This window comes from Camelus bactrianus, chromosome 4, assembly GCF_048773025.1.
Source record: "Camelus bactrianus isolate YW-2024 breed Bactrian camel chromosome 4, ASM4877302v1, whole genome shotgun sequence".
Classification (NCBI taxonomy): domain Eukaryota; kingdom Metazoa; phylum Chordata; class Mammalia; order Artiodactyla; family Camelidae; genus Camelus; species Camelus bactrianus.
The window spans coordinates 67,104,805-67,123,267 of NC_133542.1; the positions used below are offsets into that span (position 1 = coordinate 67,104,805).

The following is an 18,463-nucleotide window of genomic DNA, read 5'->3' on the forward strand; positions in this document are numbered from 1 at the left end:
TGATTACTCCCTCCTCCTTAAATACCCTTCCTTTACTAAGCTTTCAGGACGTCTCGGATTTACCATGTCCAAAAATGTCTCATCCTCTACCCCTAAAATGTTCTACCTACCTGTTTTTACTAAATCAGTTTATAGGCATCTTCCCCTAATAGTTGCTTAGGCCAAGAATTATACTCTTTTATTTTTCACACCCCATATCCAGTCTATCAGGAAATTCTGTTTACTTTTAAAAACATACCTAGGGGGAGGTTATAGCTCAAGTGGTAGAGAACGTGCTTAGCATGCACAAGATCCTGGGTTCAATCCCTACTACTGCCTCTAAAAATAAATAAATAATCATACCCTCCCCCCCGAAAAAAAAATTTTAGAATATGACCATTTCTTACCACCTAGGTTATGTTAACCTCAACTGAATCATTGTTTTTAGCTGGATTATTGCACAAGCCTTTTCACTCATCTCCCTATTTCTGTTTTGTCACTTTTTGATATATCCTCATTACAGCAGCCTAATGTCAGATCACATCATTTTTCTGCTCAAAATCCTTTAACCCTATTTTACTCCATAATATCCTAAGTCTTTATAGTGGGTTTGTAAGACACTATATGATCTGATGCCTATTACATCACAGACTAATTCCTCTCGTGCTGTTACTTCTTGCTAGCTTCCTCTGCTCTAAACGTGATCTTAGGGGCTTTGCTGTTATTCTGCCTAGAATGCTCTTTCCCTGGATCCCACGTGCTATTATTCACCTCCTTCCAGTCCTCATCATCTTCAGGTTTTTGCTCAGATTTACTTCCTAGCAACTCATAACTACTCCATTTAACACTGCAGTTTGCCCAGTTATCCACTGATGCTGTTTCCCTCCACAATCATACATTTTTCTTTCTTTTTTTTTTTTTTTCACAAGGGTATTAGCTTCCAGTATACCACAAAATATACTTCTTTTTATTTTATTTATTACTTATTTTCCATATTAGAAACCTCTACTAAGGCAGTATTCCTAATCTGACTCGTTCACTGATTTATCCCAAGTAACTAGCACATAATAGTTCTAAATAAATATTTTAAATTGATTTTCTTTGCATGTAACTTTGAAATTCCATTATATAAGATTATAATGTTGTATGTGGATTTACTTGAATATACTTTTCTATAGCAGTAAATATTTTAGTTCCAGTGTTTCCAAGTTAGCCCTTTTGGTTATAGTTAGAAAATGGTAGCAAGCAGACAGGATTAGAGATTTCTTTTCAGTGTCACATTAAGAGGTAAAAAGTAAACTTGGGTCTTAGGACTGTTCTTCCATCTCTTCCCTGTGGCAGGAACAAAGGATTAGAATAGGGTTATCTAGAACTTGGCTTTTGACTCAGAGTACAGAGATCTTACCGTTGACTGGCTTTATTATGACTTGGAGCAAATTCCTTCAACTCCCTGAGCCTTGATTTACTCAGCTATAAAATGACAGCAGTAGAATCTTTCTCATAGTGTTATTGTGACATTATGTGAGAAACTGTACAGCACATTTGGAGTAGTTCCTGGTATATAGTATGTTCTTCATACATTTTAGCTATTTTTATTAAGAGGGATGGTGGAACCTCAGTGAGACAGAGGAAAGGGGAAAAAACACTTAAATCTAAAGAATTTCTCCACAGGCTTGTCAGAGTGTGTTATCAAACATAAGGATCTGATGGTAGTTTTAATTTATCCTCTGATGAATGAAAGCAAGCTTTTTTTTTTTTTAATATATACAAGGGTGATTTTCCTTTCCTTTTCTGTGGGTTGTCTCCATCTTTTTTGCTCTTTGGTTTTGGCCTTTTCTTCTCAATTTTTAGAGGCTTTTTATGTATTTGAAGAGATCATAATAACCCTTTGAGATATAATTTGCAAATATTTCTCTTGGTTTGTCACTTGTCTTTTGACCTAAATTGTGGTGAGTGTTAGGGCTTTTTTACCACACAATTTCTTTTTATATACTTGAGTTTATCACATTTTTCCTTTAAAGCTTTTGGATTTGGGATCATAATTAGAAATGCTTTCCCTAGTCCCTGGTAATAAAGGACTTTATACATTTTCTTTTATTATTTATATGGTTTCATTTGACTACTTTTATTTAGATCATTGATTCATTAGTATTTTCTTCCAGATCGGTACTGATTTAATCTTTTCCGAATGGCCATTCTCTTGTCCCCAAAAGTGTCCCAACATCATTCACTGAAAAGCCTAACTTCTCCCCCAGTATTTAAGATGCCACCTTTATCATATGTCAGATTTTCGTAGATCTATTTCTGGTTTTTATATGTTTTTATATTCTTTTTCATGGGTCTTTATGTTATGTGTTCACTAATATCAGTGTTTTAATTATGTAGACTTTAAAATATATTTTTTTATCTGATAAGGCTTACTTACTCAACTGTTCTTTTGTGGGTTTTGCTAGATATTCTTAATTGTTCATTTTTCATATAAGCTTTATATTCAACCTGTGTAGCTCTGGAAGAAAATTATTGGTATTTTTATTGGGGAGAATTGACATCTTTATATCAATATAGAGTCATTTTTTTCCAAGAATATGTGATGTCTTTCCATTTATTCCCATCTACTTTTTGTATTTTAAGAGTGCTTTCTAAAAGCTTTTTATTATAGAAAATTCAAGTGCACACAGAAATAAAAAGAGTAGTATAATTCACCCCCATGTACTTTTACTCAGCTTCAACAATGAACATTTTTAATAGCTGGGGTTCTTGGCTTACAGGTGTGGTCTACTTCTTGACTTTATATTTATCTGACTCAAAAAGTAATAGTACTCTGATCACTGTTACTCACAGAGAGTTTCTAGGTGAACTACAGTGTTTATTATGTTTATATAGTTTTTGAGAAAAATTTTTTGAAGATAAAGAGCTATTGTTGATCTTTGAACTGTTGCAGATAGCAGTTAACTAATGTTTCAGAGAGTAATTTATAACAAAACAAAAGAAGTAAATCCTGTTCCCTATCAAAGTATAATATTTGAAAGTTAAAAATCATAGTTACAAATTTAGAAATGAACATGTCAGAGGTTTTAATTTAATGCATTAAGTAGTGAGGGAACCAGTAAGATGGTGAAGCTCGTTCTAAGTATTTGAGGAATGCAAGTTTAAATAGTCCTTTCTTTACAAAAAAAAAAAAAAAAAGGATGTTAGAACAAGAGTGCTAGTTAGAAACAAAACTGGTGGATATCTTATAGGTAACCTTTGGGTTGTCTTTTCTATTGGACAGAAATCATTTGCATATCCTCCAGATTAATATGTAACTTCACAGAGTCAGGGTCCTTAATTAATAGTAAGTAGTTAAGTTAAAATCATTTATTCATTTAGAAAATTAAACAGCCCTTGAGTGGACATGTTAATAAAAAAGTTGGTGAATCTGGATCTGTGCGTCAGATCTGGCGTGGTGCTTGTTTTTATAAAGGTTTTCTGGAACACAGCCACATTCACTTACTGTCTGTGACTGCTTTCGCACCACAGTGGCAGAGTAGCTGCAGCAGGGGCCCACATAGCCCAAGATACTTGCTTTTTGGCCCTTTACAGAAAAGTTTACTTACTACTGTATTAAATAGTGCCTTAGGATGATACTGAAAGGACATGTTGCCACTATCTTTGCCTTTCAGGATTGGGGTAATTTTTCTTAAGAACTCAAATGATCATTAAGATCATAAAATCAGCTCCGCCTGGTATTTCTGTACCTAATGAACCTCTTATTGCCCCCACCCCCCCCCCGCCTTCTATATTTTTACTTTATGCCTGTATGTCTTTCTCTTTGGTGTTACCACCTTCCTAGTTGTCTCTGTATCTTTTCCTACAGTTCTGCCTTTTCCTTCTGCTGTATATTTCACTTTTTTTCTCCTCCTGAAACTGGCTGCAATATGGAATGTTAATGTATTTAAATACTATTCTGGTAAAGTTTTATATTCCCTATTCTTAGTTTTTAATTTAGGTCAATTTAAACTATTATGTGTTTTCTTCGAAATAAACCTAAAATACAAAACAATTTGAGTTTCAAGTTTTTTATAGATTCTGTTAATCTCTTTTCTGTCACTTGCCTCTCCTCCCACCCCTTGTAGCTTTTAATTGAAGAAAAGTTCTCTGTACTGTTAAAATTAAGCTAAAGGATTTGTGGGCAGGGAGGTGGTTAAGAGAACTTTCTAGTCCTAAGCTTTATGTTTTAGAATACTTTCAAACATTTTCTTTGTGTATAGTTTTATATAGGAAATCTTGAATGACACTCTAAAGTAACTTGGAAGCTACAGAATGGTTAACTTTTTAGTTCACACTTACTAAATATTGGTAGTTGGATATTTGATGATACAATCTGAATACCAGAAATAAAATTGCAAAGCTAGAGTCCTGCTCAGTAAATATCTTATTTTCATAAGGGTTTTAAATCTAAGCATTTATTCTTCTATTTAGAAAAGGTTACATTTAGTTCAGATATTCAAAGTAGTATCTTTTTATTCTCATTCTGTATGAAATCAGAACTAGTACTCAGTTGAAAAATAAAGAATTTTATCACCTAATATATAATATTTTTTCATCTTCAAGATAAAGCAAAAGGAGAGAAAGAACAATAGTGACACTTTATACGAAGTTGTATGCTTGGAAAGTGAATCAGAAAGAGAGAGGAGGAAAACTACAGCCAGTCCCTCAGTCCGCCTGCCACAGTCTGGTTCTCAGAGCTCAATAATCCCTTCTCCTCCAGAAGATGATGAAGAGGAAGGTAACTCATAGGGAGAGCTTAATTCCTATTTTAGGGTGGTGGGCCATGCAGACCATTATAACTTTATTAGGGAATTGATAATGTGACAAAGTATTTTGAATTCTTTCAGTAAATATGCAAAGGACTATGGTAAATTAAAAATGGTTAATGTAGAACTTTCTTTAAGATAATTGTAATCAAGTTATAAAAAGTAAGATTTATAATTAGTGCTTTTATTTTTAAAGAATCATTCTATGCCAGCTTAGTGTATTAAAACAGCACCTTTTTAGATCAAATTGACATAGTTTCTACCTAAATAAATATTCCCACCTCAACTGATGTATACATTACTGGATTTCTACACTGATACACATTAGGAATCAGCCAGTTCTTTTTTCTTCTCTTATTTTTCATGGTTATATCTGAACTAATTTGTCAGTCTGTCAATCTCTGTGAAAAGATACTGTATGTAAGTGAGAAATGGAGTGAAAGAGCACAGGAAAAGTGAAAGTTTGGGAGACATTTTCCAAATTATTGTTTTGTACCAGAGCTTTATTTTTAAGGTAAGAAACAAGCTGATTATGAGAGAAGGTCATATGAGGCATGTGCCTCTGTGAGGCTCACAGGCAGTGTTCTGGACATTCGTAGAGGAGAATTCATGTATCATTGTGGGCTATGTAGTGGGGCATCATGAATAGTTTTTAGCTAGCACTTTTAAAGTGCAAGGAGAATTCAGGGATAAATGGTTTGGGCATTTCTGGCTAAGAAATTACATTAACACAGGTATGAGGGTGGCAGGAATGTTTGATTGGGTTAAAAGAAATACATATCCAGGATTATATGTACTTTTTTCAAGTTTAGAGCAAAGTCTGACTTTCCAATTCTTATTGTTCCCTGTAACTTTTCCTTTTGTGACTGGTCAACTTAGGATCATTTATTAGTAACATCAGTGGCCACCAATTACTAGATGCTTAATATGTGGTAGATAGATACTTTATTTGTAAAGTAAAATAATACTTTGTTCGTATAATCCTCACAAATATCCTGAAAAATAGGACTTATTATTATCCTTCTTTTGAACGTAAGGAAGTGGAAATCTCAGAAAAGTGAATTTACTCAGGGTCATAACAGCTAGAAATTGGCAGGGATGATTTTAATCCAGGTCTGTGAGTTAAGAGTCTGAACTCTATCCTGTCATCATCTCTGGGCATTTGGTTCACAGAAAGCATTCTGAGGTGCAAAGAAAGCACATGTATTGTTTTTGAGAAGTCAGAGATACAATGTAGAGTCTCCCTGCAGAGCCAATTTAAGTCATGTTTTCAGGCTGAAAAAGGTGAAATTGTTCCCATTGTTTGAGATTTGTCTACTGTATAGCTGGTAGTCTGGAGACTTGCAGTTTCCCTTCTAGGTCAGCACTGCTTAAGATGGCAGAGCAGATAAAAGTTTATAAAATTCTCTTCCTCTCAAACTCAGCAACGTAAAAAACACCAAAAATTCAACAAGACGCTCTTATTTATTATGAAACCCTAATCTCCATACTATAGATGTTAAAGGATATCTACTAGTTACAAAGAAATTTGGGCCCATCTAATGGATAATATCCAGACTGAGACGTAGTTCTAATCTATAGCAGGCATACATTTTTCAGTATAATTGAAGGTGTTCAAAGGGCTTCAACTGACAACTCTTAACTAGGGAAAGATAAGGACTAATGGCAGTAAGCAGTCCATGGGACAATCAGGGAACACTAGAACACAAGCTCTCTGTAAAGGAAGAGAATGTGTCCTTTTTTCCCCCACATTTTCTTCCTGGTGTATAACTCAATTCCTGATACATAATGGGTGCTCAGTAAATGTTTGCAGGATGAGTAACCCTCCTGGGATCCATTTCCACAGTGAAAAGCCAATGACAGGAGAACCGGAAATGAAGAAGACTACAGACATGGCATCTTTCAGTTCTCTCTAGCCCAGCATACAAACCAGAGAATTTGGTCCTGTTGTGATGTTTGCTCCCTGGAAAGAAATGGCAGTAATCCTCTAGAGAGGCTCCTTACCACAGGACATACGTACTTACAGGGCAGGAAACCAGGAGTTATAAAGGGGAGGTGTTCAGAAACAGCATTCTAAACACATTTAAACAGTAAAAGAGAATTTTGTAAGGTAGGTCTTCCTAATCTCCTTGAAGGAACTGTCATCTCTTGTAAATTTTAATACATTTTTTGTAGCTTTTGTCTCCCAAAGAGTTGTATTATATTGATATTTTAAGGAGTAGAGAATTACTCAAGGCATTTAGAAAGTAGGGTCAATTCTGGCAAAATAGTGAAACAGGGGAAGTTTATCTTAGTGTCCTCAAGATTTTCTCCCTTCTTTTTCCATTTGCAGATGACTCTTTGATATTCAGTCTGTCCTCTTCCCTGTCTCACTATCAAAATTGGTGATAATATTTAAGACATTAAAATGTAAAGAAGTTTAGTAATAAGTATACTGGATTTCTGAACCTTTAAAATTTGTGCTTTCAGGTGTACTATCTAAAAGGGTGCAAATTCATGATGTAATCATCAGCAGTTAAAGATCCAAACTTTTTCAGGCAGGTTAAGCCCAAAAATCTAGAAACAGCATTGTTTGAGGACACATGGAGACAAGTACTGTTGCACCCAGTTAGTGCAAATGTAAACTGGTAAACTGTTCGGAAGGCAGTTTGTCAGTAAGCTTCAAAATCCTTAAAGGCATACATCTTTAACCCAGGAAGTTCACTTCTGGGCATATAGTCAATAAAGGTGATGAGCTATATTCATCCTGATACTGTTTGTAGCTAAAAGTTGAAAACTTTCCAAATGTCCAACAAAAGAAGATTGATTAAATAGATCTAAGTTCACATACGCCCCCACTTTCATTACACTTCAATTTTCTCTCACACACCTTTATCATTGTCATTTTCTTCACTGTCTTCATGTCTTACAGTCTTTAGATTCTTTTTTGAATTGACATTTCCTAATTACTTGAACTCAGTTTGAAATGATTCATTTTGGTCCTTTTTAATATTTTTGTGCTTTCTATTATAAAGTAATCTATGCCATTGTAGAAAATTTAGAATTTCAAAAAAACATGAAGGAGGAAAGGAATAATCATAACTCCATCATTCAGAGTCAGTAATTGTTAATGTCTTGCCGTAGTTCATTCCAGACTGTTTTCTATTTTTTAATATAGATTAGATTATGATGAAGATTTAGCTCTTGATATTTTTATTTTATGTGGTATTTTACCAGATCATTATGTAAACAAATGTCAACATGCATTTACATTGTAAACATGTATCATAATTTATTCAGATATTCTCTACTTTCCTATTTTGGTTTCCTACATGGTTTGTAATTTTATTAACTGTTATACAAAAGACTGCTGTATATTTTCATGCATAAAGCTATTTGCTTTGGAGTAGGTGAGAGAACATACCACATTTTGAGTTCTCTCATTTTATAATTAAATGGCTCTTTTCTGCCATTGACATAATATGGACCTATATGGAAAGCAAAAGAGAATTAAAAAGATTACAACAACATTCCACCTAGGACCGTTTTTTATTTTCTTTGTATTTATACCTGTATACTAAAAGAGAAATTATGACACTGTGCTCCCAATAAAATCTTTCCAGTTTGACTGTTAGGTTTCCATGTCATTCTTCTGGCTAGCATAGCCACCTCTGTTATCCTTTTTTGTGTGTTCTGTTTATTAAAGATAATGATGAACCTCTCTTGAGTGGATCTGGTGATGTATCCAAAGAATGTGCAGAAAAAATTCTTGAAACGTGGGGAGAACTGCTGTCTAAATGGTAAGTTGTAATAAAATAGTTCTCCTTTTCATCTGCTATTCTTATTTTATGGATATGGAATTTTACCTAACTACAGTATTCAGTTTTGGAGCCAATTTTATGAGTAATCTAAGTATGAGGTTCATGTTCTAGAATCTCTCTGTTTTTAGAGATTTATAAGGGTAATAGTAAAGATCTGAAATCAACTTTCAAAATATCAGAAACCTAATAAATTCTCATTGCTACAGAAAATATTTATTCAAACATGGAATCCATGGAGAGAATAAATAAAGAAAGAGGTCCTTTATATTGAAGCCATTATGAACCACTGCCTGTTTAAGATAATGCACAATAGTTAAGACATTACACAAAATCAGGGACGTTCAGAAGATGCTCACATAATACATAGAACCATGATAGAGACTCCAGGTGGGATTTTCCTTATCTCTGTTATGTGCCTAAAGTGTCAGAGCAAAGTGTTACAAACATGATATATATTAATTGCTCTACTGGTAACTTTTCCTACTTAACACTTGTAAAATTCAGGAATTTCTCATTAGCTCAAGAGACAGTTTGACAACAGTGTTAAGCAATATCCTGTAGACTGTCTAAAAAGAATACACTACTTTCAGGTATTTATTAATGAAATCAGAGACACTGTGGTATCTAGTTGGTGAGGCATTGATGCAGTTTCCTTTTTCCACTGTGTAGGATGCCAGTATATGCTGAAAAGAGCTGAACTTGAAAATGATCTGAGCAGTTCTCTCTTTCTGACTTTCTGGTTTTTAGGGTTGTCATATAAGTTCCCTGTGGGCCTGTTACTTTGGAGTCAGATTTTTCTCTGGAGTTTCAACTGTTGAAGCCTTTTACTCTATTCTTAGTAAAACTGTGTCTCAGCATTAAAAAACAAAAAACAAACAAAAAACTTCATGCCCTTAAGGGATAGGACTACAAATGGGCATCATCTGCTTCTAGCACTCTAACAGTGCTTTACACTTTTGGTAAAACACTCTCCACACTGGGAAATGTCAAATGTGTACAGGAAGGGAATGCAAACCAAGCGTGGTTTGTCTTCATACAAGTGGTTTTAATAAATGAACTCTGCAAAAGTCCCCCAGGGGAATAGTTCTCATTTATTTTTGATACTTCTTTAGCAATCAGGAGACAAACCTGCTGATGCTCTCATCATAATATATTTTCAGTTTAGTGAATTTAGAGTGTTTGGACTGCTGCTGGCATGAATTTCATCTGTATAAAAAGGTTTCTGATTAAAATAGAAATGTAATTGAGTCTTGACATGGTTACATAATATATTTAAAATCATTTAGATATAGCATTTACACTCTAGAGTTTATGCGATGAACTCAGTAGCGTTAAAGACAATTGCTTGGAATTTGTTTTGTTATCAAGCTTTGTTTATTCATTTTGTTAATTTAATTGTTAATTGTTCATTTAATTAAATTACATCCTTCTCTTACTCCCTCAAATATATTAACTATTTCCATCTGTCTCAACTGTCTTCAGGGTGTTTAAAACTGTTTTTGCTAGTTTCAGTCATGTCTTCAGAAATAATAGTAGTTTCCCTTCTCCAATTTATTTCATCATAATTTTTTCATAATTATTATATGTGTTCTATAGATAGGAAGCATCACAATATTATGACGTTTTTAGAGCCTGGAGGACCTGACTTCAGATCCTACCTCCTACTTTCAAGCAGTCGATTTTGAGCAAGTCATTTAACTCTTCTGAGTTTATTTCTTCATTTGCAAAGTACAAGTCTGTAGAACCACCATTCAGGATTATTCTAGATTGAAAAAAAGAAGGTGTTGTAATAGTAGTAATCATATTATGAAGTAATGAATTTACCATATACCCAGCACTAAGTTATGTGCTCTATTTCAACTATAACACATTCATAAACTAGTATCCATTTTTATAGATGAGGAAACAGGCTTAGAGATTGTCAACAATTCTGGTTAGTAAATGGCAGACCCAGAATTTGTTTAACACAGTCAAGTCTGATCCCAAAGCTGGTTTATTTAACTCTACATTGGATTTTAGTGGTAGTATTGGTAATAAATAGTACTTTTGAGCTCTTACTTTCAAGGTTCATTTTAATGTGACTTTTACTGGGTAAGAGAACTAATGTCAGTAATAAAGTAGTATACTGAGTTAGGTAAAGTTACTATCATCAGTGACAAAATTATTCTGAAAATAAGTTTACCAATATAAATCAAGCTAGGGTTAGCAAATAAACCTAGGGTTAGGATTTTTTTGTTTGGTTTGGTTTGATTTGGTAAAGAGTCACATGTAAATATTTCAGGCCTTGTGGCCAATACTCTCTGTTGTAACAGCTCAATTGTGCTGTTGTAGTGGGAAAGCAGCCATAGACAATACATAAGAGATAAAAATGGCTGTATTTCAATAAAAGTTAACTTACAGAAACAGGTGGTGGGCCAGATTTGGCCCATAGGCCATAGTGTACCCAATCCTTGAATTTATTAATAGAGCTACTCTTGTTCTTTCTGCTTCTAAGTCTTCAACTTTATATATATATATATATATATATATTTTTTTTTTTTTTTTTTTTTTTTTTTGCCTAAGCAAGGATAAAACTATACTCAGTTGTCTATGGCTGCTGTATTAGGGTCCTAACATCACAGAATTAACTATTTTAAAATGTATTATGCATCATTCTGCTAGAATTTTGGGAGAATTTTGATAAAAGTCTCAGACCTTTATATTTTGATAGTGGTTATTTTGTATTAGTAACTTCTGTTCAAATCTGATAGTCACGGGATCTTCTCCATGTAAGGATCCTGCTTTATTGAGTAAGTAATGGTGGCTTTCAAATCACAAAGCAGCTGTGACAGATTGATTGGTCTTAGAATTTGAGGACTATCTCAGTCTTTTAATCAACTTCCTTGAACTTCTTTCTCCATCTGTAAAAGTGAAGATACTACCACATACCTCAGATGGATGTTGTGAGGATCAAATGAGATTATGCAAAAGCACTTTGTAAATTAATGCCAACATTTCAGTATGTTTTATTTCCCCCATTTTGTAGATGAGATAAATGAAGCTCAGACACTTTAATAACTTGTTATGAGATTATAATTGTACAATAAAAACTTTCTTGTCCACCATAGTTATTCAGAAAAGTTACTTGAAGCAAGGTTTCATAAAAACTGCTGAAAGCATTTATCTTTATATTTATTTTAACTTAGAATAAATGTTTATTTAAACTTAAAATATAAAAATACACAGTTCTCTTGTCAATTTTGATGCAGGGCCAAGCTCTTATCTTTGGCAATGTGTCCACTGATTGGAATTTGGGGGTTTTGCTTTGTTTTTCTTACACAAACCACAACCATGAAGCTATGGTTTCCAGTTTTGCATTTTATCAAAAAAAAAAAAAGGCAATAATTTAAAGATACTTAAGCAGTCTGCAGAATTGTTTCCTTCACCCAGTCTTTTACAGTTATATATTGGCCACATCTAGTTCAAAAGCTTTTTTTCCCTTATTAATATGTTACCTTTATTAAGTCTTTGTATATCATTTAGTTTAGCTTTCATAAAAATAATACTCTTTTAGAGAATACGTCTGTTATAAACTTGTGGATTATGGCTTAATCTTTAGGCATCTCAACTTGAGTGTGAGGCCAAAGCAGTTGTCATCCTTAGTAAGAAGTGGTGTTCCTGAAGCTCTTCGAGGAGAAGTCTGGCAGCTACTAGCAGGTTGTCACAACAATGACCACCTGGTAGAAAAATACCGAATTCTCATCACAAAGGTAAGGGGATGATAATTCAGCCACAGCATTAGTCCTTGTAGAAATTTTTTATGCCAAGATTATTGTAACTATTTGATTTCCAAGAATTTTATCCAATTCCTTTATCTAACATAACACTAGAACTTTCATACTTCTAGCCCAACGTTATTTTTAGTGTTGGCACAAATGAGAAGGCATAGGTTTTCTTCTTTCCTTTTCACTTCCCAGGCAGAAGATGTCCTCTACCCATTGTGTATCTGAATACTTTTTGACCATAATTTCATTTTTAGTTAGATCAGTTTTTCTATGCCATATGTAAAAAACTTTCTGTTGTTTATTTAGTCCTTTTCACACTTCACAGAAATGTTGTTTTCCTAGGGAAGGCCTATTTTTTTTTACAATTGGAAGAACATGGTTCTTATTATCTTAAAGTATATCTCCTTTGAGCTCATTCCTCTAAAGTGAAAAATTCTCATTTTTTATAGTGTCCCCTTTTCAAATTCATGAATTCCTCAAAGTTTTGCAAGCGAAGCAACAAAAACTATTCCTTATACAAGTATACAAGAGTTTAAACTAATTTTCTGCAAGGTCATGGAGTGCTTTGTGCCTTTGCACCCATGTTATTGGTTTTCAGTTTTATTTTTTCTAAAATTCTTCAAGTGTCTATCTTTAGGAAGCAGTTTCTCCAGTGGTGTGCAAATCCCAAACCTGAGTTATGAATAAATGCTTGGAACTCTCAATAATATATGAGAATTTTTCAATGTGAGAAAAGGTGAAACTTTAAAAAAAATATATTAAAACCTTAACAGGAAATGAATAATATCTCTATAAAGTGGGGGGAGGGGAAGCCTTATAAGTAAGAACAGCATTTGAACATGAAATTTGATCTTTCCTCATCTGAAAATGACTTTAATTTGTTCAAAATATTAGTGTTTCTATTCATCATCTTATGTCCAGATAGATGTTTTTTCTCTCCAGAACAAGTATTCTGATTCCCTCCATTACATTGCTGTAATTGTTTAACCAGCATTTATTGAGTGCCTATTGCAACCACAGTGCTAGAGCTAGGAGGTCAAACATGAAAGCAATTAACTCATATAATAGACATTTGTCTTGTGATAGTCTGGAAGAGTGCAGTAGGAACCATCAAAAGTAATGATTAATATCGCCTGGGAGTGTAGGAGAGCCTTTATGAGGAATATGATGTTTAATGTGGGTCCCAGAAAAGACACCCCCCACCCCAGATACGGAAGAACAGCAGAGCCTTGTACTCGTAGTATCAACGTATGCAAATATGTGTAGCTTGCAAAGTATGCCTGGTTGGTTTTTTTTCCTTTTGTTGGCAAATCCTGTTTTGGGTATGTAATTTTAACTGTCTTTCTAGTTTTTCTTTTGAAGTCCTTTGAAATGTTTGGCCAAAAATTATTTCTCACATATTTTTGGTGTGCCTACTCATACAGGTAATTTAACATGTGAGGTATTTTATTCTGTTTTCCTGACTTCTGTTTCTTAAATAGGAACCTAGTAGTTATATGATGTGTGAAAGATCAGCTATTAACAAACTCTCATGTATTTGATTAACGTTTTATATATGCTAGTGTCATGTATTTATACTTCACATTAAATTTTTATTATGCGGATGGCTAGAACCTAAAAAGATTTCTGATGGATGTATATTAGTTTAAATTGCTGATAGATAATCAGAAATTACAAATTATTTAACCATAATAATATTGGTGAATGCTTTGTTACACTACAGTGTTATCTAATGTAACTTAGATATGATATATAAGATATATCTAAAAATAAATATATTTTTTATGATTTCTAGGAATAGTTATTGTAATTAACATTTTAAAATTAGCTCTAGAGTTCTTTGAGAGGAGAAACTTCATTTAAATTTTTAAAAAAATTTTTTTACAGCAACGTATAATTTACATAGGCTAAAAAATACAACTTTAAAGTATATAGCTTAATGACATTTTACATATAAATACACTTACTGTGATCACTGCCAAAAGAAAGAACATATCCATCACTCCAAAAAGTTATTTTTGTCCCTTTCTAATTGTAACCACCTCTTCTCCATCCCTGAAAAACCATTATTCTGACTTTTCTTTCCCTAGACTAGTTTTGATTGTTCCTAAACTTTATTTAAATGCAGTCATGCAGCATGGGCTTGTTTGTATCTCACTTCTTTTGCTCATCCATTTTGGGAGTGTATCAGTAGCTTGTTTTTTTATTTCATTTTTTTAATTGCTGAAAGTATTCCATCATATGAATAAACCGCAGTTTTATTTTATTCTGCTATTTCAGATTTTGGGGTCCTCCCCCGTTATAGCTTTTATAAATAAAGCTGTAGTGAACATTCTTGCGTGTAGCAGGTACTATGATCTGAATGTTTGTGCCCCTTAAAATTCATACTGAAACCTAACCTCTGTACCAAGATGATAGTATGAAGGGTCTTTGGGAGATAATTAGGTCACAAGGGCATAACCCTCATTCTAGGGTTAGTGCTTTTAGAAAAGAGTGTTAGGAAAGGTTTTTCACCACCTTCCACCCTGTGAGGACACAGAAAGAAGTCGGCAGTGTGCAGCCCAGAAGAGGGCCTCACCAAAGCCCGGCTGCGCTGGCAGCCTGACTTGAACCCCCAGCATTCACAAGTCCAGTATGTTTCTACTGTCCAAAAGCCACACGGTCTGGTGTTTTGTTATAGAAACCCAAACAGACTAAGACAGTGCAGTCTTTTATTCAGCCATTCTTCTGTTGGTAGGTATTAAGTTTGTTTCCAGTTTTTAGCCTCTAAATAGTTTTTACTAGACAACCTTGTACGTATTCTAAATTTTTTACTTTGAGGGAATAGAATCTCAAGAGTGTGATTGCTAGATCAAAGGGTAATGTGATTTTTAAACTGGTTATTTAGTTTTTGTATTTAATTTACTTATATCCAGCTTGCTTCTCTGAAAGGCTGTTAATAGTTCACAGTTCCACCAGCAATGTAGGGAGATACCTCTTACCCCTTATCCCGAACAGTATTAATTATCACTTTAATTTATCTTTAGTTTGCAGTTCCCTACCAGAAAATTTGAGTGATTTGCTCTTCTAGTTATTATCTCTTTATATTCTTTGTATATTTTCTGTTAAGTTTTTTTAAGATGTCAGTTTCTAAGTACTTTCTATATATTTTGTATATTCTTTCTATCTTCATTATAAGTATCTTTCTAGAAATTTAATTTTACATTGACTTTATTTATGGTTTCACGCCACATAAAACGTTTTCAGTTTTTATGTAGAAAATTGCATCTTGGTTAAGGTCTCTCCTACTTCTAGATTTTGTAAATGTACTTTCCAAGATTTCCTTGCGAGATTTTTATTGTATGTGTTATATTTTTATGTCTTTAATCCATCTGGGACTTATTTTTGTACATGGCATATGATAGCAGTACAATTTTACTTTCTCCCAGATGGATAACCGGTTGTGCTATTTTCTACTGAGTAGAACTACCATCTTTGTTACATCTTAAATTCTCATATATGTTAGGATTGATTTCTAACTTGTTCTGTTTATTGATGTTTCTGTATTCCTGTGCCAATACTGTTTTCGTTAAAGAAGCTTTAAGTTATGTTATAGTATCTGGTAAAGCAAATCTTTTTTTCCACTGTTTCCTATTTCATTTTTCTAGTACTCTTTTTTTTTTTTTTTAGTATTTTTCTTTTTCTAGTATTCTAGTCTTGTATATTTAATCTTCCATATAAAGCTTAGTCATTTTCTCCGATCTCACCATCACCCTATATGGTTATTTAGGGTTTCTAATTTGAATTACATTTACTTTATTATTAATCTAGGTTATAAATTACATTGTTATAGTATCTTTACATCTGAGAATATGGTATGTCTTTCCACTTGTCCAGATCTTATTTTATGTCTGTTAAAGACTTCAGAGTTGCCTTCATGTATGTCTTGTTCTCTTTTGTTAAATTTATTCCTAAGAATTATCTTAGGGTTAATACGGTATTTTCTGTAGCAAATGGAACTTTTTTTTTCTTACTTCCATTTCTGGGTAGCTAATTGCTACAATAGAGAACAGATTCTAATTTTTAAAAAATTCTGTTATCTACCTCTTGATATTTTGATCAATCTTCCTAGTTTTCTACTAGCATCTTTTGAGATTTTTTTAGGTGTATTATACTATCAGCAACAAAAACAGTTTGACTTCCTTTTTCACTGTTTATGAACGCTACTAAATTTTCTTGGTTTTGTTTTTGCATTTGATAGAAGTGTTATGACAATGTTAAATGATAGTGCTGATAACTAACGTTCCTATCAAGTTCCTGATTTTAATTAAAATGGTTTTAGTTTGTTAAAACTTTTGGAAAGCATGCTATTCAGTTTTTCTTTTTTTTGGTAAATACTTTTTATGTTATTTAAATGATTTTATTCTATTCAGGCTTTGATTTTTTTTATTTTGGATGTCTGCTGAAATTTTATGAAGCGCTTATTCAGAACTTAATATGATTTTCTTTAATTTGTTGTTGGAGTAGATAGGTAATCTGTCAACATAGTGTAGATGTCTTGATATTGAACTACCCTTGGCTTCATGAAATAAATTTCTAGAGACCAAATACTCCTAGATTCTTTGTTTTCTGTTCTTTCGTATGTTTGAACAAGGGTTCCTCAACATTGGTCTCCATGCAGAACCTGTCAGGTGCAGGGGGAAGAAACCCTAATAAATAATCCAGAGGGACTTCCATGGCCTCTCTTACTCCCACTTGTAAGACCTATAGCTCTTTGGGTCTGGTAAGTTAAATAAATTGGAGTTGAGAATGAAAGGAAAAGAGGGCACTTTCTGGTCTCCAATTTCCAGAATTATCCTCTGGTCCTTTCTTTTGATTATTTTTCACCTTTTATGTCAATGACTCTTTCTGTTTCTTTTATTTACTTTGCTTAGTACCAAAAATTTACATCAGAACTGCTTCCTTAATAGATGCTTTTAATAATAAGAGAAAAATGAAATAGCCACGTATGTTTCTTATGTTTCTCTCTCTTTCCCTCCAGTCAGCCTGTGTTTTCTAAAACCTGTTTGCATTGTTTTCTCTAGTGATTTTAGTGGTACACTTCAGCGTTGTTAGTCTTTTGCCGCAGATTTCAAGCTTTTATCCAGAACCAAGACTATTATTAGCATGCCCATATTACCAGTATTTACATTTCTGATTGTCTAAGGGAAGCCCTGGAGGCCCAGCCACATTTTACCAGTCTGGAAAAATAATTTAAATATTTAATTATACTTTAATTATTATGCAGATTGTTTTGTTTTTAATTAAAAACCTCTTCCTGGTGGATTTAGTAATAGTCAAGGATTTAATAATACTTAATCATAAGAACCTCCTGTGGATACCAAACTAAAACGGGATCAAGTTAGCAAAAAGAGCACTGGCCATGAAATTAGGATGTCTGAATACTAGTTTAAGCTCTGCCTCTAGCTTATGTGAACTCAAATGAGGTTCTGCACCTGTTAACATTCATTTTCTCTTCTCTGAAATGAGGTTGCTGAAGGAAATGCTGATCTTCCTTTAAGCTTTAACATTCAGGAAAATGAGATGGTGTGTTTGAGTCCTGCACCCCAGAATAGCCCATGATTCCACTGTTTCACAACTCAGTTCTCTTGCTATATGATTCTGTAGGAAAATAGGTTGTCAGTGAACTTTTAGAACGTTATCATCTGCTCCCATATAGCAGGTGCCATAGTGGGTCTTTTGTAGGCTAAATGTTTGTGTCTCCCCCAAAGGCATATGTCGAAATCCTAACCACACAATGTGACGGTGTTTGGAATTGGGGCCTTTGAGAAGAAATTAGGTCAAGAGGGTGGAGCCCTCATGAATGTGATTAATATCCTTATACAAAAGACCCTAGAAAGTTCCCTTGTCCCTTCTACCACGTGAAGACACAGCAGAAGATGGCTGTGGTTCTCACCAGACACTGAATCTGCCAGTGCCTTGATCTTGGACTTCCAAGTCTCCAGAACTGTGAGAAATAAATTTCTGTTGTTTGTAAGCAGTTCTGTCTATGGTATTTTTGTTACAGCATCCTGAATGGACTAAGACAAGGTGCTTTCAAATTGTTATTTGTGAAAATAATTTTAAGTCCCCATATCCCTTCTTT

General features: G+C 33.6%; 1 protein-coding gene across 5 annotated transcripts in view; it reads left to right on the forward strand.

The window, feature by feature from the left end:
- The window catches only part of RABGAP1 (RAB GTPase activating protein 1), a 141,818-nt gene that overhangs the window by 56,395 nt on the left and 66,960 nt on the right, over positions 1-18,463 (forward strand). For all 5 annotated transcript variants that reach the window (XM_045517568.2, XM_074362180.1, XM_074362179.1 and 2 more), the window contains 3 exons: positions 4,573-4,747; positions 8,461-8,554; positions 12,174-12,324. In XM_045517568.2, the coding sequence (XP_045373524.1) occupies positions 4,573-4,747; positions 8,461-8,554; positions 12,174-12,324 (420 nt within the window). The remainder of the gene's footprint in view (positions 1-4,572; positions 4,748-8,460; positions 8,555-12,173; positions 12,325-18,463) is intronic.